The sequence below is a fragment of the Homarus americanus genome, unplaced genomic scaffold (genome assembly GCF_018991925.1).
Source record: "Homarus americanus isolate GMGI-L3 unplaced genomic scaffold, GMGI_Hamer_2.0 scaffold2539, whole genome shotgun sequence".
Classification (NCBI taxonomy): domain Eukaryota; kingdom Metazoa; phylum Arthropoda; class Malacostraca; order Decapoda; family Nephropidae; genus Homarus; species Homarus americanus.
This window is the reverse complement of record NW_024725489.1, coordinates 7348048-7375855: the sequence shown is the minus strand read 5'-3', so window position 1 is coordinate 7375855 and position 27808 is coordinate 7348048. Positions and strand designations below refer to the sequence as shown.

At 39.7% G+C, this 27808-nt stretch overlaps 1 protein-coding gene across 1 annotated transcript; it reads right to left on the bottom strand.

Annotated features, from left to right (window-relative positions):
• Positions 1-4675: 4675 nt before the first annotated feature.
• On the bottom strand, positions 4676-26860 carry LOC121865070 (protein SEC13 homolog). Its single transcript, XM_042364405.1, has 7 exons — positions 26737-26860; positions 22535-22708; positions 10438-10576; positions 9096-9226; positions 8009-8263; positions 5840-5983; positions 4676-5302 (listed from the first exon to the last, which is right to left on the bottom strand). The coding sequence occupies exons 1-7, from the start codon at positions 26737-26739 to the stop codon at positions 5210-5212; spliced, it is 939 nt and encodes a 312-aa protein (XP_042220339.1). The 5' UTR covers positions 26740-26860; the 3' UTR covers positions 4676-5209.
• Between the last annotated feature and the right edge of the window lie 948 nt (positions 26861-27808).

The window sequence follows — 27808 nt, the reverse complement described above, 5'->3', positions numbered from 1 at the left end:
AGAGCTCTGCACCAATTGGTCCGGCTAACGGGGATATCACCGTATTGTATTTACGGACTTACCGGAAGCACCATGAGACGCTTCACAGTTCTTTTACCAGGTCAAAGAAGCAATCAAGTATGGTATTTCAGAAAAGTTTCAAACTTCCATGAAACATGTGACTGAAGGGAAGAGAGGTCTCACTACAACAATGACCATCACCCATTATCAACAATAAACAAACTTTACAGTATAAAAAACAAACTAAACCCCAAATAGAGAATACAGTCACTCCAGAGAATCTTACTTCTTTCATATCCCAACAACATTATATAATATCTCTACTCTGCCTTGGAAGGTCACCGGAACAGTAATTACAATACAGTACTGTAGTCAAATAATATAGGGGGAGTTAAGAGTACTGTTCATGCATTTCACATTAACATAAGAATGTAAAGTAGAACTACAGTACAGGTACCATATTGTGTTTATAAGAGTCCACGAATGGAGGGAAATGAAACGTTGATTTGTCGATATTTTCTTTAAAATGTAATATCGTGCAAAAATGGCCGATTATCATCTTTAACCTCGGGCACAGCTGGCTGCCAAGGATATATCCGGCTTTATCGAATCATTTCATCAGTTCCATGTCATCTTTACATTTGAAGAATATCTTCATATATTCTTGATTAAAACAACAACCATGAACAAGATGCAGCATTTATACAGATCAAGAACGTGAAAGCCGGAGAAAGTATATGTTACAGTACAACCTCTGAGAAGACCTACAGTACAGCATTCACATATTACAGTGACCAGAGTCCTGTACTGTACTGAGATTTGTCCTTCCCTTACTATATTATTCCTTATACTTAGCTTACTACTATTTTATAAGAACACTGTAGTTATCTTTATGTACAGTATGGTTGTACATGTATACTGTACTGTACCTTGTAAATTACTTCAGAATGATATATTCTCCTTCATTTAGTCTTCATTGTGACAGTGGTCTGTGGGCTATCGAGCAGGTGTATCTATAATGCCTGTAGAGTACAGTTTTGTACAGTATTATAGTATTTAATATTAGCTCAAAACTGAAAGGATACAGTGAACCCTCACTTTACGCGGTTAATTGAACCCACAGCGGCCCGCGTAAAGTGAGAAATGCGTAAAGTGAACAACATAACATATGGGATTAATTGAAATAGAGACCGGGCCGACCCCCAAACTCCACTTTTTCCCGACACAATACGTACGTTTTACTAAAAATAACATCTTAACTTTATGATGGTATTCACACACACATAATATAAAAGGGAACAATCAATAAGAGAATAATAAACTGAAGGTTAGGTTAGAAAAAACAAGGTTGGGGTTAACACTTACGTTAGTAGAAGAATGGAAGCTGGTTCCGAGGCAGAGGGCAGGCTACTGGCCCTCAGGTGAGCCTTCATCGGTGTCATCCACACTTACTAGTGCCTCCCTGACAAATCCCTCAAAGTCATCATCACTGTCTCTGTCACTATCACTGGCTTGGGCTGGCTGTGGTGGGTTGCGGGCGAAGAACTCTGTTATGCTTTGCTGACGGCTGGTGTTTATGTTGTCGTGATAAACCTTGTTGTAGGGCTCCATAGTCTGCAACAGCTGGGTAGTGAAGATTTCATACCTGTTAGCGTCAGGGTCGTCGGAAATGAGGAGCTTGACCTTCTCAATACACTCGATGGCACCCCTTACATGACTATGGGATAAGCGGCGTTCTTCTTGGGATGACGCACCACCTGCCTCTTCACTGACGTCATCATCATCATCATCATCTACCATCTCGTCGGTAGTCACATCAGGATCCCTTTTCACCTCCAGGATGTCGTCGTTGGTGGTCTTGGAGAAGCCTGCAGCTGTAACACTGCGCAGCTTCTCTGGCAAGGTCCATTGCTACTGCAACAGTCTGAACCTCACCAGTCACAGATTTACTCTGCCTAACACCCGGAATGCCTTGCAACACATGTCTCCATGCGTGACAAACAGTTGCTACAGACAGCTGAACCCATGCCTCCACCAAGAAGTCCACAGCTTTCTTGACGTTGAATGTTCTCCAGAATTGTTTCAAAAGTACTTCTTGCTCTGCCAACTGTTGATCCTCGTCGTCTTCGCTCTTGCTATCGCTGTTGGTGTCACTCAGGTTACGCAACTCTTCCTTGGTGTTGGTGTAGTCGTTCAGGAGCTTGAATTTTTTAGCAGAGAATGCAGCTTTTACATTACAGATCAATTCTTGGTCCATGGGCTGTATTATAGACGTAGTGTTGGGAGGAAGGAAGACCACTTTTACGTTGGGGTCACGATCTAACAGTAGGGGCGAGTGTCCTGGTGCGTTGTCAAGCGGCAACAAAATCTTGAATGGCACATTCTGTTGCTCACAGAATTTCTTCACATCGGGAACGAAACTGTCATCAAACCAGGAGAGGGACAGTGTAGAGATCATCCACGCCTTAAGTGCGGTCAGCCAGTGGACATTTAGCTTGGTCATGTCCATGCTCTTGTAGGCGTGTGGCTTGCGTGCTGTTTGGATCACCGATAACTTGAGCTTACAGATACCGGAGGCATTGGTGGTAAACAGGACGGTGATGCGCTCCTTCTGCAACTTCCGGCCCCGACACTTGCTGGCATTCTTCACAACGAAGGTCTTGGAAGGTAGCTTTTTCCAAAAAAGACCAGATTCGTCCATGTTAAACACCTGGTCGTCGGTGTACTGTCCTTCCTCCATAATCTCACGTAAAAACAGAGGAAATTCCCTAGCCGCAACACGGTCAGCACTAGCTTCACCGCCAATGTTGATAGTGGTGATCTTGTTCCTCTTCTTAAACCTCTGTAACCACCCAGAGGAAGCATTAAAGGGTTTGGGCTCTGTAATTCCCATCTTTCGTGACACTGCAGCATACAGTTCACGTGCGTACTCCTTAACTGAGCGCGTGTCCACCGCCATGTTCCGTCGCGCCTGACGCACCAAGTAGCTCACAAGTAATTTTTCGGTCTTGAGAAGCACCTGGTTGTGGAAATACTTGATCATAGAAGCACCTGTAGACTTTGTGATGTTCATGTGCTCCTTTATCTTGGCTGCATCCTTCTTAATTGTCCCGATAGTTGATTCGTTAACACCATGCTGGCGCGCGAGATCAACCTGTCTTGTTCCTTTCTCCAACTCTTGTATGATCTTATATTTGATTTCGTAGCTTAAGGAACGTCGTGTCTTCTTTGGCTTAGGGCGGCTGAGTCCAGGTAATGCAAGGTTTCTTTGTGGTGGTCCGGTGGAAGCCATTCTTATGGAACAATGGATACCGATATACACGGTGTAGCCGGGAAGGGGTGTAACTGACGCGGTAGGTCAAGGGGCTTGAACGCTCCCGCGGCGGGGCACGTCATAGTACTACATTAAACCAATCACAGCTAGCAGGAAGGGAGGTAAGGATGCTTTGCCCAATCATAGTCCGCTACGTCATATGACGTCACCGATAACGCAACAAAACCATGCACTGCGCAACCTACTCGCGCCGTTTACACAACATGGCGGATGGTGGGAGAGGGCGGGAGAGATGGCAGGAGGTTTGGATCCAAAAATGGCGCGGCGCGAGAGGACCGCCAGCCTCTCTCCGGGTAAAGGGGTACACGCACCGCGGAAAGTGAGCATTTTGGTTCGGCAGGGTACAGCGTAAACGTGGAAACGCGTAAAGCGAGGGTTGACTGTATACCACAGTAGTTCAACTCTATATTAATATGTATTGCTATACTGTGTATGTACAGTATTGTACTTCCTCTTATAGCTTAAAACTGTACACTGTTTATATTGATAGAACACCTTGTAGGCTAGGGATTTAACCATAACTTCTTTCTCATCTGTATATTCAAAGTAAGGACAAGGTTTAGTTTCTATGGATTTGGTTCACCAATATACCATATTTCATAGAGGTTAGTTCTGTAGTGCAGTCAAGTGACTGTCATTTCCCAGTGACTGGTGACCGAGAAAATCAGCTTAGTCCCGAGTCTTGTGTTACAGTGGCCAGGTCTCACTACACCACCACCAGGTAGTAGGCAGCTACCAAACAGGGAGGTACTAATGCCTGGTAAGATATTGGAAGCATAATGTATTGTCTAATGGTAGACCCTGCTGCCATATGGCATCACGAAAATTGTGACAAAGTCCCAGGTTGCTGATCTGACTTTCTGCCTCATTTTCACACAATTGCAGGGTCTCAATTGTTTCTCTTGCCATTGACAACACAACATACTGTACATTTTGTTTTTCACACTTGATCATTTTTTTTGGATATCTTTATGGTTCTTATTATTAAATTTTTGCCCCCCAGGCCCCGATGTGGGTCAGTGACCTGTGCCCGGGTGGGCTAATCCCCGTAAAAAAAAAAAAAGTAACACTACTAAACTTAACTTATGTAACTGAGTAAGAGCTGATCGTTCTTGTCTGTGGAATCCAGACCGTTTCTTCTCGACTTGGGTGCCCAAATGTTTAATTGCTTTACCACATTGTGTGGTATAGTTTATGTTGTTCAACTTTTTAAATAATAAAGTGAAGCACTATAAAACTACAGTGCACATACCACCCAGTTTCTTTAAATTCAAGTGAGTGAATGTACATAAACCCATTGTATACATACAGTTATTATGGAAGGTGTAGATAAAGGTCTTCTTATACCAAAATTATTCCTTATCTTGAATATAAAGACAATAATCACTTCAGTACAGACACAGGGTACAGTACATCTATATAGAGCAGAAAATACAACGGTAACCATTAAATGTTTAAAATAATGAGGACCTTCGGTTTATATTATTATTCAAACTTGTTCAATGTTGATTCTGCAATAATTCTCAAAAATACAAATAAGATTCCAGTATAAAGTTGTACTTAAGTCAAATTCTGAACTATTCCTACATGTACAGCAAATTCCTAAACTCTGAACCTGACAATTGCTACTATGAATGGCACCTTGTTTATAAATCAATAGCACTGTTCAACGTGCCAAGAAAATAATGTTTTGGCAGACTGCTCACCTTTACTGTAAATACCATTCACAAATCTACATGTAAGCAATCTATCATTACTGTACCTTATGAATTTTTTTTTCCAAATAAAAGCTATGTGTTACTAAACAGATTAAAGGACCACTCATCTGTGGGTTTGCAAGACCTATACTCAAGGGACTACCATTATTAGTGATCACTAAAGTGTACGTTGTTCAGACGCTGGTTGTCCTTTGGCAGAGTCACTCAGACACACCCACTGGCCCTCCAAGCTCTCCTTCCAAAGGCTGACCTTTTTTTTTTCAAAGGAGAAAAAGAGAGAAAACTTAGAACAATTGCTATAATTTTTCTCTGCAGTATAAATAAAACTACAGTACTGTATGTAGGAATTATATCATGAAAACAATAAATAAATAAACACCAGTGTAAGAGTAGATAATCCCATTGGGAGTGTCCACAAGTAACTGATTCACTCTTTGAAATATGGCCCCCCACTGTATCAAATACATTGCTGTAATTTCTGCACCTCCCACCTTTTCCTACTAATAATACTGAGTAACCCACACCACAACCACACACAGGCCCTCACTTCACATGCCACCATTCATTCCATCATACTGTTGCTATTATATTAACCTTCCCAAGACCCCAAATACCTCCTTTAACATGGTTCTCTCTCTCTCAAGACACCAGCTACTGTACTGTACTTCTCCCCCTACAGTTGTGATTCATTCCATCATTCACTGCTCTACTGACAACCTCTCCCAGAAATCTAAAACACCTCAGCCAAATTATAAAGTAAACCCTTTCAGACTGACAGTTCACTAACCTTATTGTCTCCACCAGATACAGCTAATATATTGCCAGTAACAGACCAGCTAACATGCCAGATGACATCATCAAAAGTGTTCAGTTCTCTTGGCTGCCAAACTCCCGTCACTCCATCATTCATCCAGATGATAACGCGGCGATCCTGCAATAAAATAAAAGCACATTAAACTTTTGTTAAATCCTGGACAACACAGGGCTGCATTCTCACTGGGAAATCCACAACAATGGGAACACTTAAAGCTAAACTTGTAGAAAAATTTCCACTACTCCTAACACCTTAATTTTGTCTTAGCTGGTGCTAAGTAAATGTATTTAAAGTACAGCTGGTGCACACTACCTATGGTGAATTAAAAGTCATCCATAATGATACAATACAAAAATTGCAAAATTCATTTGGCTAAGTCTACAATGGGATGGGCCTGTGGGGTTGCTCAGCTTCCAACAGAATTTCCAACACACATAGGCAGGGGTGGGACTTAACTTTTGACCTTAACATGTAACTATGTACAAACTACAAACCAGACCTTCCCAGTGACTTAAAAGAACATGGTATTTGTGTTATTACCTAAACAGCCAGGAGCCTTAGAGTGTACCCAGTTTAGAACAATCAGCTAAATAAGTCGTGCAGAAAAGTTTTATTCAATAGAATTTTAAGTACAAGTAGAATAAAATCTAAAAGAGACCAAATTATCTGAAGATCATATTGAACTTAGAAATGTAAGAGGAACAACTCTTGATCTCCCTGACCACACCCAACACCACATTTCACAACTTTTCAACCACTAAGTGAGATGTGTTTGTGATCAAGTCAAGCTATTGGTGCAGGTAGCTAGATGTACCTAGTGTATCTACAGTAATTTACTTTGATAGTTTTAATCTTATTTTTATTTTTTAGTGTTACTCTTTACATTGTCTACTGGACACACATTTGTCATTCATTCATTCTTAATGTATGTCTCTTGCTCTTCAGACAGAGGTTCAAATTATTCTTCTTGAAAGGTTTAAAATTTATATACTGCTTCAGAGGGAAAACTTTGGTGAGTGTCCTTGACCTGTCTGACTAGAGAATAAAGTTTTGTTTTCAGGAAGGTCTTACTAAGTCTCCTTATCATTCGACATTTCTTCCAGGGCCAAAAAAAGCCATTATACAATATGACACATGAACAGACAATCCTCTAATAAAACTCAAGAATATTTCTCTACCAAAAATTACACTTCGTATATACAGTGACCCCTCGTTTAACGAACGCCTCGGTTAACGAAATTTCGGTTAACGAACTGCCTTCCATAAGGATCTTCAATTCGGTTAACGAACAAAAATTCGGTTAACGAATTTCTTACGAACCGACCTCAACATATTTTCGCTTGCACTGACCGGGCAACCAGCTTTAGTATCAGTCCGCCAATACATTAATCGGTTCTAGGGCTTAAATTCCTTACTATTTTAGTAAATATCAAGAAGTTTATACTATTCAATAATTTTAAAAGTTTAATATTAACTTTTTTAGTCATTTTAACAATTATTGAACATAATTGAAGGTAAAGAAACTAGTTTCTGGCGTGCCATCCAGCCTGTTAACACACCAGACAGGCGTTAGTCTCTCTCTGTTTTCAGTGGAGGTAACATCTTGCTTGAGACTCTCTTCAACTAAACGCTTTTTTTCTGTTTCCAAGCAAATTATTGGTCATTTTGAAATATATTTTACATATTGACAATATATAATGCAGTGCAGTGTTGATTTAAAGAAAATGATCTTGAAATACACCAAGAGAACTAAAATTTTATGGATGAAATGGTGCCATGGGGTGACTTCTCTTCCACCCCAATGCCTTTTCTTCTTCCTTCTCCTCCACCCCCATTCTAATTCCCATCATCATCATCATCATCCAGGAGCCTTCTACATACACACCTCAAAGTAAGTGAACTTTTCTACCATTTTTGTTGAATTTAGGAAATTTTCGGTGAGCTGGAACCAATTACCCAAAAACCCATTGAAACAATGGTTTCGGTTAACGAACGACCTTCTGGAACGGACGGAGTTCGTTAACCGAGGGGTCACTGTATAGCAATATATGGTTACATTTTCTTGTGATCCAAATATCCAACACATCATAATACAGCTAAGTGAGGTATGATAACCCCGGATCAACCCAGCAAGCACCTAACCTGAGAGCAAGAGGCGATGATGGAGCGAGGTAGACCGATGGAGGGGGCCCAGGCAACATCACGCACCCAGTCTGAGTGTCCTTCTAGCTTGCTCTCCTCTGTCCATTCTCCGTTGGTACTGTCAAACCTCCATATCTTAACGTAGGTGTCACATCCACCGGTGACGATGCGCTGTACAGCACTTCCTGATCTGTTGGAGCCATCAGCTGACCCAGATGCTACAGCAGGTGCCCAACTCACTGCATTACAGCCAATCTAGAAAAATACATTATTAATTATGCTGTACAAGTGTGGAACAAAAACATAATTAATCAATGTATGAATATGGCTGTGAGTGTTGATAATACAGTCACTATGGTGTACCCATTGATAGTGACTACTTCTGAAACATTCTTTACTCGAGTTGTCTCTTGCAGGAGACTGAGGAGGTATTTGCTCCTTAGTAAATGTAGTTTTAACATTACCACAAGTTAAAAATTACTTCACAGGGTAAAAAGCACAGGAAGGATACAAATTATCAAAAGCAATTTGGGTAATTTCCTTCATCTCCTGATAATTAACACACAAAGTGACTACAGATTAATATATAACATTAGCATATAACCAAAGAATTGGAATCTTTCAATAACATCAACATATGTAACTGAAACAAAGTTATAAACTCAGGATATTTAATACAAAAACTTGTTAAAAACTGTTAAGTGAAAAGAAGGACAGAATACACCTACAAAACAAAGCTTATGTTTATCTTGGCCAACACACTTCAGTATATTCTGCTCATCATGGGTTAAAATACTGTACTCTACCCTAAATCTACTGAGGACAACAGTGTCTGGATGAAACACAGAAAAACTCATGATGTAGAGGATTTGTTCTCAGTGAGAAGACAAGCACTCAACGTGTTAAAATATCTTACAAGACACTACTCCTTGTTGTATTCAGTGAAACATCAAGGTAAGCTTCTAGTTTAATAATGTTAAAATATATACAGTACAGTATATATACTCATATACAGTATTAAGAATATATTCTCAGGTGTCCCTTATCATAGTACTGTACAAAATTATCACAGCTTCAAGTAACTTACAGAGTGAGCATTGGTGATTTTTTTAGACTCCCAAGTGTGAGCTGTGGAGGTCATGATAGACACAGAGCCATCCGCTGAAGCACAGGCCAGAATGAGCCCATGTTCATGAGGGGCCCAGCACACACTGTTCACTGTAAGCATAAAATTAACATGTTTGGGAAGATAAAACTAATATTGTGATAAGTGCTTTACGGTGGATGAATGTGCAGACTATATCAAGAGGTTCACTGTAACAAGATGGCAGCCAAGTAGGTAAAAAGAAAAACATTACAGTATTCTCTCACAGGCATTTACCCAACATTCATATTAAAAATCAAACTATGTAATAATGATATTCAGACATGTTGGGAGTGTAAATGGGGTAGGAAGGCATAGAGGACAGTTAGCACCTGGGGGGGAGGGGGTGGGGGGGGTCTGGGACCACAAAGCCCTTAAGTCCCTGAATGAACCTGGTTGACCCCTTCACTACGGGATGCCACGTTTAATATTTCATTCAGCTAATCCCACACAATTATATTCAGCTCAGAGACGACCCCCATACACAAGGGATTAAAACTACTGAAGAAACCTGAGCATTAAGCTACATGTTCCAGTGCCTCAGCATAGTGATTTCAGAGAGGGAAAATTTATAGCATAATAAGACCTCATCCTTCACCTGAGAAACTAGAGGAAGCCTTTAAAGTGTGTACAGCATGTAAAAAAAACTAAAATAAAAGAGAACTTTAAATGTATTAAACAAAAAGAAGTAGATATTGCTTCATAAGATGGGGAAATAATGTAATGTATTGTAATGTGAAAGATTAAAAGAAATGTATAATAAGTGAAGTTAAGAGAAGTACAGTACTTATGTGGGAGAATAAGACGTCTAAACTTACAGTGACAAGACGCCAATCACCCCAATGACTAGCAAACTGACAAGAGGTGAACTGATGAACAATAAATAGATAAACCTATTCTCAAGGCTCTTGTCCACGTGCGAGATGTCACTCACTACAGTACAGAACCAGCCCAACATCACACACAGGAAGGGCATGCAAATTTTCTGAATGGGAATATCTTAAGTCAGGAAATACATAACACAATCCCCTCCTCCCCCCAGTCCACACAGGAGGGATATAGGGATCGAGTTGTCTGTCTGTAATCATCATAAGCTAATGATAAGACAATTACCGAGGACTCTATTTGTTAGATCTAGTATGTTCTGTTTCCTCAAAGGTCCCAAAATATCCATCGTTAATCATCATTTCATAGAATCCCCCCGTCTACATTGTCACCTAAGTTAATCATCAGTGCATTTAAAAATATATATCATAGGAAAAGAAATAAAAACATGTTAATTTACCGGAAGAGTCGTGGTTGGCATATTCGTGAATTTTCTTCCATTTGTGACCATCTTCTTGCCAGATTATAACTTTACGGTCATAACTGCACGACGCTAAAATGTTGCCATACATAGGGTGCGCCCATGCCACCTGCCACACCTGCGAGAAATAAACGTAATAATTATATAAATGACTTTTTTATAAACAAATGTAATAATTAAACTTAAATATTCACATAATGCCAGTTGTAAAAATTACCGGACTTTGTTACTTGAGTAAAAGTATTGTTACATTGGCAAAATGTTACTCAAGTAGAAATAAAAGTATCCAAAGTTCAATATACTCAAATGGTAGTAAAACAGTACCTCTTTCATAAAGTACTCAAGTACTGAAAGTAAAAAGTATCAAAAAAAATTTTAATTGTTTCAAATAATAAAATAAATCTACAGTAAATTATAAAAAAAATAGTTAATTAAAGATAAAAATAAAAGACAGTATTACACGTTTATTTGTAAATTTTTCTATTGAGATTAATCAATAACTGATTAACAAAATTATGGTTGTCCAATCAGGATTTTTTAGGCCTAAATATAAGCCCAGCATGACCTAACGAAAGAGAATTTGTTCAGCCACTCTTCTCCCTACAATCCACCACAGGGATAGTGAACGGGCTGAATATATATCCATCCAACACTATGATCACTTTCTTCCTTATCCACATAAGTATCATCGATGTGGACTTATGGTCCACATTCATAATGTTGTCTCTTTTCGCATTAGGTTAAGATACAGACCTATCTGGCAAGTATCTGAGGTGAGGGATGATGTGCACTTCTCTTCCTGTAAACTCTGTAACTGTCCCAATGCTAGAACCTTTAACACTATTACCTTGACTGTCCCACTGTCAGGGACCTTCTACCACAGGGAGAGTCACTAACCGCTATATGTCACCACCTACTTATTCGTAATAATTTAAATATAATTCTTGTACGCTACCCACACTTTGGTGGGTGCTACCTCCCATTGTCCTTAAATCACAAGTCACAGTGTGTCCTGCAAGACATGAGTACCAATGTAAGAGTGTCTGACTGCATTGTCTTAGGACTAGGCTTGTTGCCCTCGGGGGTGTAATAAATTAATTAATAATAAGTCCAGCATGACTAAACAGAAGCTCACAACCTGCAGATGTAGGTAGTGGGGTGGAAAGCTTGAGAAATAAGTCACAATGTTGGGAAAGACCTCAGTAGCTCCATTCCATCCCCTGGGCATGCCAAGTAGTTATCAAGCTCCTTCAGTTGAGGAGTTTGGAAGACTGTTGCCTCCACAGTGACTGAGTCTGACAAAGACTCGCCATGAACTGTCCCTTTAATTGGGGTGTGGCTGTGGTGACGTCACTTTTCGATTCTAATTAATTAGTGGCTGAACTTTTCGCGCCACAACATCTGGCGAGTGCTGGGGAAGAGGGGGCAGTGGTTCTTAGTTATTTCAGCAAAATTTTAAATACTCTCAGTCTCACACATATGTATACATACAGGCTTTATATCTAAGACTGAATTATGTAAATCATTTTAGAATCCCAGCCTCTTTGAAATTCATTTTAGGTACAGGTATATGCAAAGAGCAAGTGACATCCAACAGGAAGACCAAGCCCCTGAAGGAAAGGTGGGGGTGAAGAGAGGGGATTCGATGGGGGACGGAGGATAAGAGGGTAGGCTAGGTGAGGTGGGTGGTCAAGGTGCTAATGGACACAAGAAGATCAAAGGGAAAGTCCGCTATCATGGCTACTGCCACCTGACGTCACCTTACAAGACCTTTAGGTACATGACTGCACGGTCAAATACCATACCCTTCACGGCTCCACCCACACAACTCTTACTATGGTTAATAAATAATTAATTTATTAAAAAATATATCATTAGTTTGCATGTAACGAGTACCGATTTTTGTTTTTCAATTTTATTAGAGTAAAGGCATTAGCAAACCATACTTAAGTAAAAGTACCAAAAATATTTAGTACTTTATAAAACGTAAATACCCAAAAATATTACAGTCAACCCTCGCTTTACGCGGTCCCACATTACACGTTTCCACGTTTACGCGGTACCCTGACGAAACCGGAATGCTCACTTTCCGCGGTGCGTGTACCCCTTTACGCGGAGAGCGGCTGGCGAGCCGCGCCATTTTTGGATCCAAACCTCCCGCCATCCGCCATGTTGTGTAAGTGGCGCGAGGAGGTTGCGCAGTGTATGTCTTTGTTGGGTTATCAGTGACGGCTGCTAGCTGTGATTGGTTTAAAGTAATATGACGTGTCCACCCGCGGGAGGGAGGGAGGAAAGCCGACGCTTGACCTAGCCACGGCAGTTTCATCCCTCCAGGCCACCATGTATACGTGATTCCATTGTTCTGTAAAATGGCTTCCGCCGGACCACCGCCCCCAGAGAGAAACCTTTCCTTACCTGGACCCAGCCGCCCTAAGCCAAAGAAGACACGACGTTCCTTAAGCTACGAAATTATGTACAAGATCATACAAGAGTTGGAGAAAGGAACAAGACAGGTTGATCTCGCGCGCCAGCATGGTGTTAACGAGTCTACGATCAGGACAATTAAGAAGGATGCAGCCAAGATAAAGGAGCACATGAACATCACAAAGTCTACAGGTACTTCTATGATCAAGTATTTCCACAACCAGGTGCTTCTCAAGACCGAAAAATTACTTGTGAGCTACTTGGTGCATCAGGCGCGACGGAACATGGCGGTGGACACGCGCTCAGTTAAGGAGTACGCACGTGAACTGTATGCTGCAGTGTCACGAGAGATGGGAATTACAGAGCCCAAACCCTTTAATGCTTCCTCTGGGTGGTTACAGAGGTTTAAGAAGAGGAACAAGATCTCCAATATCAACAATGGTGGTGAAGAAGCTAGTGCTGACCGTGTTGCGGCTAGGGAATTTCCTCCGTTTTTACGTGAGATTATGGAGGAAGGACAGTACACCGACGACCAGGTGTTTAACATGGATGAATCTGGTCTTTTTTGGAAAAAGCTACCTTCCAAGACCTTCGTTGTGAAGAATGCCAGCAAGTGTCGGGGCCGGAAGTTGCAGAAGGAGCGCATCACCGTCCTGTTTACCACCAATGCCTCCGGTACCTGTAAGCTCAAGTTATCGGTGATCCACACAGCACGCAAGCCTACAAGAGCATGGACATTAGGGGGCAGGGAAAAAACACTTTTATTTGAGTTGCAGGCTGCACTTTTCAGGCATCGTTTGTATGGCTGTAACAAACACCTGTGCAAAATTTCATGCCATTTCATGCATACTTACCCTGCCGCATCGCGAACGACTTTTTGTCAACTTTTAGTGTATACCAAAAATTAGGTGTCATTTAATGTTTTCCAGGATAATGATAAATTTTACATGGGTGACATCGATTTAATTCACATGTTATTTTACAGGTACACCGTATAGAAAATCATTACAAGTTCATATTGAAATTCTTTTTTGTGCGGAACCTTGGCATCATTTTCCTAGACAATAATCTTTGCCTAATATATCCATCTCTCGATTCGTATCCCGTCACTTCAGTGCAAGCTTCAGTCATCACTTTTATGCCTCTCTCGACCGCCTGAGTGCTGTTTGGCCACTTGGGCACCACTAATGGTGTCTCAAGAATGTCATTAACCTGTAGATTTGACAGAGAAGCAATGTAAGGAGGCTCAGTCTTGAGTTCATTCCTCCAGTTAATCATGGAATGATAGTTTTTTGCTTGCCACTTTAGTTTCGGAGTCACCACCTTTCTCATGTTGACTACAGGAGGCACATCCTCATTCCCATCTCCATCTTTACCCTCCTCATCAGTATAGTTTAACAAATTCTCGTCAACAGCAGCATCAGAATCTTCCTCCTCCTCTTCAGATCTGCCAGTGTTGATCTGTGTGGGCGAAGTATGCATTTCTCTGGACAGCCTTCTTCACTATCGTCTCCTCACTATTCAGGTGTTTCATATATAGCAGGGACTGGAATACGTTCCTTGAGCCGTGTGTTACGTAAGGGTGTATCTTGATGTAAAACCACATTGGAGCACTGAACTTTATTATTGTAATGACAATTCTTTTCAACTCATGGCTGGGTTTTGATGTTGCTACATACAGCCTGAGGATTCTACTCCATAAGGTGTTCCACCTTGACACACAGGGAGGACCTGGCTCAATAGCAGCCAAGTCATCTTCAACAACACCTGTGATAACTCCTTTACAAATTCTATACAGGTATTTCTGATCCCAGGACAGATCTTTCTCCACTTCATCATTAAACACAGGGAAATCAGGGAAACTGACTGGCTGGAAGGCGACAACTGGAAGCTCAGACAAAGACTCCTTGATCTGCTTTCCAATGGGACCACGCCAATGCTCAGGACCACTTGGTTTACCATCATAGTGATAAAAAACTGCGCGGAAAGGCAGCTCATTTCCGTGAAGCTGACATATGAAATAATGGAGCGGGTGACCAAGTAACATTTCAAGATGATGAATGACTCCATTTTCTGATCCTACATTTACATTGGTTCCATCACAACCAACACACACAATGGGCTGCTGGGTTAGATTTTTCTCCACCAGAAACTCGTGAATAGTTTTGGCAATCTGCTTTCCGTGTCCAGTCTTGGGAGTCACATGTGTGAGATATTCATTGCCAGGCTCAACCATGATGACATAATGATCTTTCACCATCATCCTCGAACTCCATTTCTCGGTCTTCTCATTCTTTATCATCACACGAGTGGCGGTCTTCCCTACATTACAGTACAGTAACACAACATTGAGAAATGAAATGAGAAAAGGCTGATAATCAATATAGACATAGCACCATACTCATCTGCAACAAGACAACTTAAATGAAATAAGAGATATGAAAAAAAGTTGATAAACACTGAACAGAACATTGCACCGCCACAGCGGCTGTTTGACTAGTACTGTAGGTAAATTTAAAAATTTCAGTAGAAAATGCGGCAGACTAAACCTCGACATATCAGCTTCAAATTTGGCATGGAGTCTTAGATATGTATAAGGAACAATGCCTGAAGAGTGCAGCTTTGAGCAAAATTTCACTGCCCCCTAATGGACATGACCAAGCTAAATGTCCACTGGCTGACCGCACATAAGGCGTGGATGTTCTCTACACTGTCCCTCTCCTGGTTTGATGACTGTTTCGTTCCCGATGTGAAGAAATTCTGTGGGCAACAGAACGTGCCATTCAAAATTTTGTTGCTGCTGGACAACGCACCAGGACACTCGCCCCTACTGTTAGATCGTCACCCCAACGTAAAAGTGGTCTTCCTTCCTCCCAACACTACGTCTATATTACAGCCCATGGACCAAGAGTTAATCTGTAATGTAAAAGCTGCATTCTCTACGAAAAAATTCAAGTTCCTGAATGACTACACCAACACCAGGGAAGAGTTGCGTAATCTGAGTGACACCAACACCGATAGCAAGAGCGAAGACGACGAGGATCAACAGTTGGCAGAGCAAGAAGTACTTTTAAAACAATTCTGGAGAATATTCAACGTCAAGAAAGCTGTGGACTTCTTGGTGGAGGCATGGGATCAGCTGTCTGTAGCAACTGTTTATCACGCATGGAGACATGTGTTGCAAGGCATTCCGGGCGTCAGGCAGAGTCAATCTGTGACTGGTGAGGTTCAGACTGTTGCAGTAGCAGTGGACCTTGCCAGAGAAGCTGCGCAGAGTGTTACAGCTGCAGGCTTCTCCGAGACCACCAACGACGACATCCTGGAGGTGATAAGGGATCCTGATGTGACTACCGACGACATGGTAGATGATGATGATGACCTCAGTGAAGAGGCAGGTGGTGCGTCATCCCAAGAACTCCACTTATCCCATAGTAATGTTAGGGGTGCCATTGAGTGTATAGAGAAAGCCAAGCTCCTCCTTTCCGACGACCCTGACGCAATTAGGTATGAAACCTTCACTACCCAGCTGTTGCAGACTATGGAGCCCTACATCAAGGTTTATCACGACAACAAGAACACCAGCCGTCAGCAAAGCATAACAGAGTTCTTCGCCCGTAACCCACCACAGCCAGCCCAAGCCAGTGATAGTGACAGAGGCAGAGACAGTGATGATGACTTTGAGGGATTTGTCAGGGAGGCACTAGTAAGTGTGGATGACACCGATGAAGACTCACCTGAGGGCCAGTAGCCTGCCCTCTGCCTCGGAACCAGCCTCCATTCCCCTACGTCGACCCATCTCTTCTACTAACGTAAGTGTTAACCCCAACCTTGTTTTTTTCTAACCTAACCTTCAGTTTATTTTTCTATTATTGATTGTTCCCTTCTATATTATGTTTGTGTGAATACCATCATAAAGTTAAGATGTTATTTTTAGTAAAACTTACGTATTGTGTCGGGAAAAAGTGGAGTTTGGAGGGTCGGCCCGGTCTCTATTTCAATTAATCCCATATGTTATGTTGTTCACTTTACGCGTTTCTCACTTTACGTGGGCCGCCGCGGGTTGAATTAACCGTGTAAAGTGAGGGTTCACTGTACTTGAGAAAATTTATTTTGTTACTTTACAATTCTGCATACTGCACACTTATCCTTGGTTATTCATGGGTTTGACTGTAAGCAAGTGGTATTCAGTATTGACAAGCAGTGTTTAAACTGACGGAGACAGGATGGTTTACACTTTAACACCACCCTGTACTGTACACTGTGTCCTCTGCTGCAGACCATCATTATTTTAGGTCAATTCATTTACACTGTAGCCAAATTTTTATTTATTAGCTATACAGTTCTGTATTATATTATTTGATTATTAATTCCCTTGTGTTTTTAATATGATACAGTACTGTATTACACTGCTTATTTAGGCATTTATTGAAGGCAAGTCATTATAAAGGGATGGATTATGGAGTGAAAATAGTTTATTAAATGTTGCTGTTTATGGAGACTTGTGGAACCTCTTCCTCCTAAACAACAAGGGATAAGTGTACATTATATCCTCATCCAGTTACATTATTCTTACCGCATCTCATGGGACATGCGATGTGGCAACGAAGGAGAGAGAAGCAAGAGAGTGAGGACTGTTGTTATTGAAGTAGGTTGGCTTCGTCAGTGCCAAATCCATTAGCAATCAGATAAGGACTATTGGCCAGTTATGTAGTAAACATATGAGGGTCAGTGTGTATAGTGCAGTGAGCAGAATAGGTTGTCTATTACAGTGGTCCCTCGGTTAACGAGCACAATTCGTTCCAGCAGGTTGCTCGTTAACCGAAACCATTGTTTCAATGGGTTTTTGGGTAATTGGTTCCAGTTCACCGAAAATTGCCTAAATTCAACAAAAAAGGTAGAAAAGTACACTTACTATGAGGTGTGTATGTAGAAGGCTCCTGGATGATGATGATAATGGGAATTAGAATGGGGGTGGAGGAGAAGGGAGAAGAGAAGGCATTGGGGTGGAAGAGAAGGCATTGGGGTGGAAGAGAAGTCACCCCATGGCACCTTTTCACCCATAAAATTTTAGTTCTCTTGGTGTAATTCAAGAATATTTTCTTTAAATCAACACTGCACTGCATTATATATTGTCAATATGTAAAATAAATTTCAAAATGACCAATAATTTGCTTGGAAACACATAAAAAAGCATTTAGTTGAAGAGAGTCTCAAGCAAGATGTTACCTCCACTGAAAACAGAGACTAACGCCTGTCTGGTGTGTTAACAGGCTGGATGGCACGCCAGAAACTAGTTTCTTTACCTTCAATTATGTTCAATAATTGTTAAAATGACTAAAAAAGTTAATATAAAACTTTTAAAATTATTGAATAGTATAAACTTCTTGATATTTACTAAAATAGTAATGAATTTAAGCCCTAAAACAGATTACTGTATTGGCGGACTAATACTACAGCTGGTGGACCGCCAAATGCAAGCGAAAACATGTTGAAGTCGGCTCGTAAAAAACTCGTTAATCGAGGGATTGCTCGTTAACCGAAGTTAAGAATCTTATGGAAGGTAAATCGTTAACCGAAATCTCGTTAACCGAGGCGCTCGTTAACCGAGGGATCACTGTACTTTGTCCAGAGACGACTTCTAACTAAGCCAACATATAACCAAACCCACCCGGGGTAATAATATACGAGATTTAGTTCTGTCAAACAGAGAAAACCTCATAAGTAATGTCGAGGTAGGGAACGAACTTGCTAACAGCGATCACAAAGAAATTAGATTCCAGTTAGAATTTCAGGGCAGCGGTAAGGAAAATTCCAAAAAAGTTCCAGATTTCAGAAAGGCAAACTTTGATAGTTTGAAGAGGCAGCTGAGAGAAGGGGTATCACACTTGGGGGTGAATTACAAGACCTCACACAATGTACCCACAGAAGGCGACCTCACCTTACCTGGAGACCTGACGGTTGAGGATGACCTGATAACGAGATCTGAGGTTGACGAGTTCCACAACAATTTAAATAGTGAGTTACCGTATATACTCGTCTATAACCCCCCCTCGTTTATAGGTCGACCCTGATTTTTTGACCAAGAAATCGTTAATTTACGATATTCCTCATTTATAGTTCGACCCACGTTTTTGAGGGTAATGGAACAACAAAGCCTTCACTAAAAACGCTCTACGTCCTATAAACTGAGGCTCGCCGTGCATGAAACACGAGTGCCGAAGGCAAATTGTTTACCATTTATTATTACGACACTTTACACTGAAACACGGGTAGTTTCAACAAAAATATTGTATATTTTCATTCAAGTATATATTCAAGTCAATTAGGAGGGAATATTATTGTAATACAACAGGTTTTTAACTAAACCATTCGAAAAGCGATTGCAGTAACATCTTTTGAACGAAAGAAAGCGAAAGTCATTGTTTTCGTCACGATTTTATCCCACTTTCCACTGTAATACATACGTAATTTCAGCAAAAATATTACATTTCCGTGAATGTATTATATCAAGCACAGTATGAATAAAATATCATTGTAATATAACAGAATTTTAACCGAAAACTATTAAAAATACGAGTAACATCTCAAGAACAGAAGCTTAGGTAAAGTCTTTTGTTTTTGTCATGTATTTTATCCTATTTTACATTGAAATACATCACGTTTCAGCAAAACTACTATTTATTTCCGAGAATATAATCATTCAGGCGCAGTTTAGGTAAAATATACGTGTGACATAATAGTTTTTTAACTGAAAACGATTCGAAAAACACGTGTACCGTCTATCTGATACAGCTGGTGGTGCGTCATGCGTCGCTGTAAACAATAGGAGGTTGAAGTAGATTACCGGGTATTATATTAAGTGCAAAATATCGAAAAGGTTTTTATTACCGGTATTTTTTGTAGATCAATGAGAACTGTGATACCGTATATGATATGATAAGTTAGCCTGATCTAAGAACTTCAACATAGACTACTGAAAGCACGTTGTAAGGTAATTTAGCCTATTGTAAGTTGGTGAGCTTCATTTACTGAAGGAACTGCACAACTTTTCATTACTAATTGGTACATATTTTACATTTCCATTGTTTACTGGCAGTAAATGGTAAATAGTTTTCATGTCTGAAGCTAAAAGTTGCTCCTCGCCCTTCCCATCATGCACGGGTTCAACCTAACAAAACTATTACGCATGTATAGAACGACCCCCAATTTTTTGCCTAAAAATTTGGTCTTAAACCCTCGAACTATACACGAGTATATACGGTACTTAATGCACAAAGGCAGAACATACCATACAGAAAATTCAGATCAAACAACAATGACCCTAAATGGTTAGATAATTATTTAAAGAATATTATTGGACAAAGGAGAGCTATAGGTAGGAGAATAAATCGTGGTAAAGTCTACCTCAGAGATTATTATTAATAGGCATTGGCCGGTAGGGTTAAAACCGAGATAAGAAAAGCAAAGAGGAATAATGAACTGAAGATAGCAAGGGGGGCAAAATCAAACCCCCAAGGGATTCTATCAAATGTATGAACTAAAACACGAGAGAAGATTGGACCAATACAGTCAGATACCGAACTAACTGATAACGATGGAGAAATGAGCAATAATCTGAATAAATATTTTTCAACAGTTTTCATCACCGAACATTTAAACATGATACCCGAGGCACCGACTCTATACAGAGATAGTGAAGAAAATAAATTAAGAAAGATAGTAGTGACTAGTAACGATGTTAGTAAGCAAATAGACAAACTAAAGCCTAATAAGTCACCAGGTCCCAATGAGATATTTACCAGAGTATTAAAGAAATGTAAGGAAGAGCTTAGTATGTCCTTAGCAAAGTTGTTTAACATGTCCTTAAAAACAGGTGTAGGACCAGAATCTTGGAGGATCGCGAATGTAATACCGATTTTCAAGAAGGGAGATAGATCACTATCCTCAACTACCGTCCAATCAGCCTAACATCAATTGTAGGCAAATTACTGGAAGCAATCATTTTAAACTCTTTTTGAAATCACCTGGAGAAGCACAAGTTGATCAATGATTCCCAACATGGCTTCACAAGCGGGCATTCATGTCTAATTAATCTATTAACATTTTTTCATGTTTTCGAAGCAGTGGACGAGGGACACAATTATGATGTGGTATATCACAACTTTAGCAAAGCCTTCGACAGAGTCCCCCCACTAAAGACTAATAAGAAAAGTGGAGGCTCATGGCATTAAAGGAGATATTCTAAAATAGATTAGGGCATGATTACAGGACAGGAAACAGCGAGTGAGCATTAACGGCACTAAATCCGATTGGAGCAACGTCACTAGTGGAGTTCCCCAAGGATTGGTACTTGGACCATTATTATTTATTATATCCATAAATGACATTGATATCAGCATAGACAGCAACATAAGTAAATTTGTTAATGACACTAAAATAGGGCGTGTAATTAAATCTGACGAAGACTCCGCAAAACTACAGGAAGATCTAAAAAAAATTTCGAATGGTCAGTATAGGAGATGCAAACAGGGAAACCAGATACCAGATGAACAACGATGTTATTGAGAAATCCGACTGCAAGAAAGATTTAGGGGTAATGATAAGCAGGAATCTTAAGCCAAGTAAACAATGTGTATTTGCTCAAAACAAGGCTAATCAAGAACTTGGGTTCATACAAAGGAGTGTTGGTTACAAGACTAGCGAGGTCATCTTAAAACTATATCTTGCGCTTGTGAGACCTCACTTGGATTACGCAGTTCAATTCTGGTCACCGTACTAAAGAATGGATATAAAATCCTTGGAAAGAATTCAGGGGAGAATGACAAGACTAATCCCGGGCATTAGGAACCTTGAGTACAGAGACAGGTTAAAGCACCTTAATTTGCACTCCCTCGAGAGACGTAGAGCGAGGGGCGATATGATAAGAGGTGTATAAATGGAAGTCAGGGCTGAACAAAGGGGACATTACAAAGGTATTCAAACTATCCAACCAGGAGCTAACTCGAAACAATGGTTTTAAATTAGACAAATTTAGATTTAGGCGCGAAAGAGGTAAACATTGGTTTGGAAATAGAGTAGTGGAACAAGTTACCAAATATCATCATTAACTCGAATACGCTGGATAGTTTCAAACATAGGTTGGATGGATATATGAGCAATAGGGATTGGATGTCAATTGGACTGCAGTTTCATCCATTTTTGTGTTCTTATTATCAAGCAACTGTGCATCAGTGACCTAATTCAAACATACTGTGATAGTCTGTGGAAACCAAAGAGTTCAGTGTACGGTGATAACACAACCCTAATTGTCTGCCATTGTACCCACACATTTTTATACCAACAGTCCAATCACAGTGAGTGTTGAACAATTATGTTATTGTATTCAGAATTAAGCCAACTTGGAAGGTTAATCATGTGATTGTTATTGTCACTAGATGTGTGTGTTTGGTTCTTACAACTGATAGTGGGACATGTATTTCCAGGTATGACCATATAAACATTATCGTGTACTATTGGACGATACATTCACACTTGAAGCATAATACAAGCATCAGTAGATTACAAGTCGACATAAAACTTAAATGCAAGTTACGTGCAGTTTCTCGCAAAAAGACACAAACATCATCAATTTGTTACATAAGAAAACACTCACTGGTCCTTCATGCTCCCTGAGGTCAGCTATTAGAGTCTGTGAGGACCCCTTCACCTCAAAGATCTTGATGGAGCGATCTGAGGAACATGTTGCCAGTCTTGTACCAAAGTAGTCCATCTGTGCATCATGGATCATGTCATCATGACCAGTCTCAACGTTACTGATCACCGACACCTGAAAAATATTAAATTTTCATGTTTTGGCTCCTGTGCAGTATTATGCAAAACAGTTCTGTAAAATATAGAAAATAGGGTAATTATTGACAACTGATCCGCCAGCGATTAGGATAGTAAACGATTATAAAAACATCACATTTTCACTGTTTTATAGAGGACACTGTTGTAGTTTGTGCAAGTTTTTTTAAACCCAACCTAACTTAACCTTAACATAAAATCGTTTTATAGAGGAGAGTGTCATAGTTTTTGCAGATGTTCTTTTTTAACCTAACCCAATCCTAAACTTAACATAAAACCGCAGCATTACCGCCGAGAAGACAAAGTAGTGAGCACTTTAGGTGCCTAAATATCTACCCAACGATGCATTTGCACATGATCATCAAATCAGTACTCACTTTTGAAAATACAGTAAAGAATAAACACCAAAACAAAAAATGCACTGGCAGGTCAGTTGTCAATATTAACTGAAAATAGGGTAAAATTTTTGTTTCGTACAACCATGGAATCTGGTATTATTAACACATGCAATAGATATATCTCATCATTCTGACTAACTTTCATTCCATACACTTCCGTCACAAGTGTACAATAATGAACCTAATAGAACCTGACTTAACCAACCAACCAACCAATGATGCCTACCTAACTTCTTAGCCATGGGGGCTAACCCTCTACAATATTAAAGAGAAAATACTAATTTTGATTTCTAGTACCAATGAAAACAACTTTGTTGAAGCATCATGGAGTAATTATACATTTTTTGTGGACGTGAGCGTCTGATCGGATCGAGTGGGTAGGTTGCAAACTTACTGAGCAGAAAACAATAAATCAGTGGTCATTGGCTATAAAAAAGAGCAGGTGTACAGTCATTGGTTAATAGGTCACTGTCATATCATACCACGACCCCCTCCCTTACAAAGAGCATGCCTGGTGGAGGGACCAAGATACAAACACACACAAATCTTGCAAAAGTGGTGGTGACAGGTGCTCCCATACATTATAATAACAGGAATAAAATATACATCCAATATCTCGGTTTTTTTACATTTACAAAGTGTCAGAAGAAAAGAGGGTATTACAGGTTGTACCTCTCTAGTCCGGCAACCTCGGGACCTGACCGGGGCCGGACCATGGAAATTCACCCTTTTCCTGGATAGATAGTGACTTGTGCTTATGCTTAGAAGCACTAGCACCACGTTCTCTGCATCATGGTCTCTTTAAAAACATATTGAAGGGTTAAATGTCATATAGTAGCTTCTCAAATTTCGCGAGTTTTTAATTCAACGTATTTTATTGGAACACACACAAAAATAAATAAAAATTTTGACGGCGGAAACTTGAATTTCGACGGGTTTGAACGGCCCGCCAACGTGCAGACGACGTGCATAATCGTGTAAACAGCGTCATTTCTCTTATGTACAAAAGATTCATTATTGTTTATTACTGAATGTCTTTTTTATTGAATTAATGTTTATGTGTGCAAAATGAGCAATACAATTCATTAATAATACGTAGAATATTAACACACACGAGGAAATGACACAGCGTTGTTTTCGTTGATTACAAAACCAGTGACTGACTGGTTCTACATAAAAAAACTGAAGAAAACAAGACCTTGGTTGTAGCTGTAGTAAAATTAATATGGTTGTTTTAAGTAATGTTATTTAATGTTAATAAATGGAACAATAGAAGTAGCTAACGATAATGGTAAAGAAAAAAGAGAGATCGCGTATGTAAGTGCGCACACGTGAAAACATATCGTCATTACTTTACATAAGAATATGAAAGCAACACTTATTTATTGTTCATATATATTTGAATTAATGTTTCTGAATTTGTTTTTATTGAATTAATGTTTGTGTGTGCAAAATTAACAATACAATCTATTAATAATACGTGGAATATGAAAACACACGATGAGACGAGACGGCTGCCAGCTGGTTCTACATATAAAACTGAAGAAAATAAGACCCTGATTGTAGCTGTAGTAAAATTAATGTAAAAAAATTAATATGGTTGTTTGAAGTACCTGTAACGTTATTTAATGTTAATAAATGGAACAATATAAGTAGCTAACCATTAATGGTAAAAAAAAAAAGTGAGTGCGCGTATGTAAGTGCGCACATGTGAAAACATATCGTCATTACTCTACATAAGAATATGAAAGCAACACTTATTTACTGCTCATATATATTGAAGGGTTAAATGTTGTACTCTGTATAGACATCAGAGAGAGCAGCCGAACTGCCGGATGTAAACAAACCTTAATTTCCCGTGGCTTTGTTGTTGTTTTTCTTTATGGGGATTAGCCCACCCGGGCATAGGTCACTGACCCACATTGGGGCCTGAGGGGCAAAAATTTAATACTCCTGTAATAATAATAATAATTCAGATAAAAAAAAAAAAAAAAAACTGCCTATCTACCTATTGGACAAACTAAAATCGTTCCGGACCATGGGAGTTTCCGGACCACAGAATGCCGGACTAGAGAGGTACAACCTGTATTACAGTTTCAGCCAGAACTCAAGAGCAATTTTGTGTTTACCATAAGTTACATCTTCTCAATAAGAACAACTTTTTCTAATACTACTTGTGTCACAAATATATACTAACTGAGAAAGTAATGTAAATCTCCAGTCACAGTAAGTTGTCTGTTTGTTTACAGCTGACCCGTTCGTTCTGAGCCATACTGTAGTGTACTCTCACATCCACAAAAAAATTTAAATTGCACCATGGTGCGTCAACAAAGTTGCTTTCAGTGGTACCAGATATCAAAATAATTACTTTGTTTAATACTGCAGGAATGGCTAGGAAGTTAGGTTAGGTAGGTTTATTTGGTTGGTTAAGTCAGGTTGCAGGAGGGGGGGGGAGGGGGTTAAGTCAGGTTGCAGGAGGGGGGGGAGGGGGTTAATTCCAAAACAACTCATTTCCAAAAGGAAATGAAGGTCAAATTCGAATGAATCACACCAAATACCATGGGAAAAACAAAAAATTGTGGTCGAACAGTAGTTGTGGCTGAAACTGCAAATTTACCAGTCATAGAATAGTTAGATCTATAGACTGCAAATGCCAAAATCCCCGAATGAGATGGTTGTACATAACTAAAATAATAATGAAAATAGATAATGTATATATAGTGAAGAAAAGACCAGTGTGAACTTACAAGAAACACAGTAACTGACTAATGATCATTAGGTTAGGTTACAGCCGTCCACGTCATAAAATTGATAGTACTGTACTGTACTGTACAGTACTGTACTTTACTCCCCCGTGTACTTTTGTCGTTTTCTCAAGGTAAGAAAGTTATCTATGGAGGAATTTCCTCAATATGGTGCCAAGGAAATGCTGTGGTTATTAAGTATTGCAGTTTTCTTCTAGAGAGATTTTTCGTTAGTATGTTAGGAGGCTGGATAACCTAACCTTGTCCTTAAATATTACCAAGAGGAAAAAATGTCATCCCATGACTCGTGGCAAAAGATTATTGTTACTGATTATCAGAAACCTGAACTATGAAAGTCCAAATGTGCTTAATGACCACCAGGACACCAAGCAGTCAGGTAATCACATCTAGTTATGACAACGACCATTATCGTCTTCTCCCTATACTGACTTCATTTTGAACTAAGTAAACATTAGATTACCTAAATCTTATTTTGCCATATCCTAAACCTTATATAATTTATAAGTAAGTTATCAGTCGAGGTCGTAGGTCAGTTTATCAGGTGATGAACTTAACCTCACAATACAGGAGTTTCAGTGATGGGATAAATATGTAGCAATACCAACACGCCTCTTACTGGACCACCACAGTTGTGTTGTGTGTAGCATGAAGAATGTAACCTGTGTGGCCTGAGCAGCACCATGGCTACACCAGTATGGGGTCACAATATGTGTCACAGGAGTCAGACGTCTTAACTCATCAAATGTGAAATTAAATTTGCAGTTAGATCTCAAGTTTACCAAGGCTGAGAGCTCTTGTTAAATATTATTAGGATTATATCATTTGATATTCAGTTATTATTTTACCATTTTAACAGAGGCTGCAGCTGGTGTGGTATAATAAGCTGGTGTGGCAGGGATGGTGGCACACACGCCCGTACTGGCTGCCTGTATGACAACAACTGCTAGACGTGGCAGACACTTTAATGAAGCTAAACCTGCCGCTCTCTCCCGCTCTATATTACATTATATTTATCTATACATGCAATCATTAACTAAAAATAAAACATTAGAATGAAAATATATACAAATTATTTTCGTAGAGTTCCAGAATGAAAAATTCTTAGTAGTTCACATGATACAAGAATATAAGCATCATAGGCATTATTTATATCCTAAATGATTCATTAATTATATATATATACATATATATATATATATATATATATATATATATATATATATATATATATATATATATATATATATATATATATATATATATATATATATATATATATATATATATATATATATATATATAATCAAAAAGTAAAAAGCACATTACATTTAGCCCGTCCCTATGGAAGGGAGGGATGGTGTGAATGAACCCACTTTTTAAACCGGATCCTTGGGTTCGGGAAAGCACCCAGCCAGCAGCTACCCACGAAACAATGCTCCCTTTATATTATTTTTGTTGTCTTTCTCTTTTAATCTTTGTAAATATCTCTCTCCCTCTCTCCACTTGTTATTTTTTTTTTAATTTGTATACAGTTGTATGTGATAAAGCTAAGATAACGCTGTTGCTGTACTTAACAGAGAGAGACCTGCAATACAGAAAAAAAGACAACTGTTTTCTAAACTGTTGCACTGTGGGGTACGATATGTTTGGGTTCACACTCAGGATGGTTGGAGAAAGGAAACTCACAATGTGCTCTCTGTATACATGTTGTATTGGGTGTACAATGCAGCTTGGTGCTAGGAAGTGGCAGCGTGGTTACAAGCGTGATGTAGAGAGAGCTGGTTGGTGAGGGTGCTCAGAGGAGGACCAGCTTGTGGGTCGCCATGCTCGCCGGCAGGAGCGAGGGCCGTCAGGCAGCGGCGGAGGAGGAGGTGATAGCTTGCTACGGCTGTAGCTAGAAGAAGAGAGAGGGCGATA

Coding starts and splice junctions, on each gene's coding strand:
- LOC121865070 (XM_042364405.1), bottom strand. Junction 10,577..22,534: donor TCAGGGAGCATGAAGGACCA/GTGAGTGTTTTC, acceptor TATTTCTCGCAG/GTGTGGCAGGTGGCATGGGC. Junction 5,984..8,008: donor TCATCGCCTCTTGCTCTCAG/GTTAGGTGCTTG, acceptor ATTTTATTGCAG/GATCGCCGCGTTATCATCTG.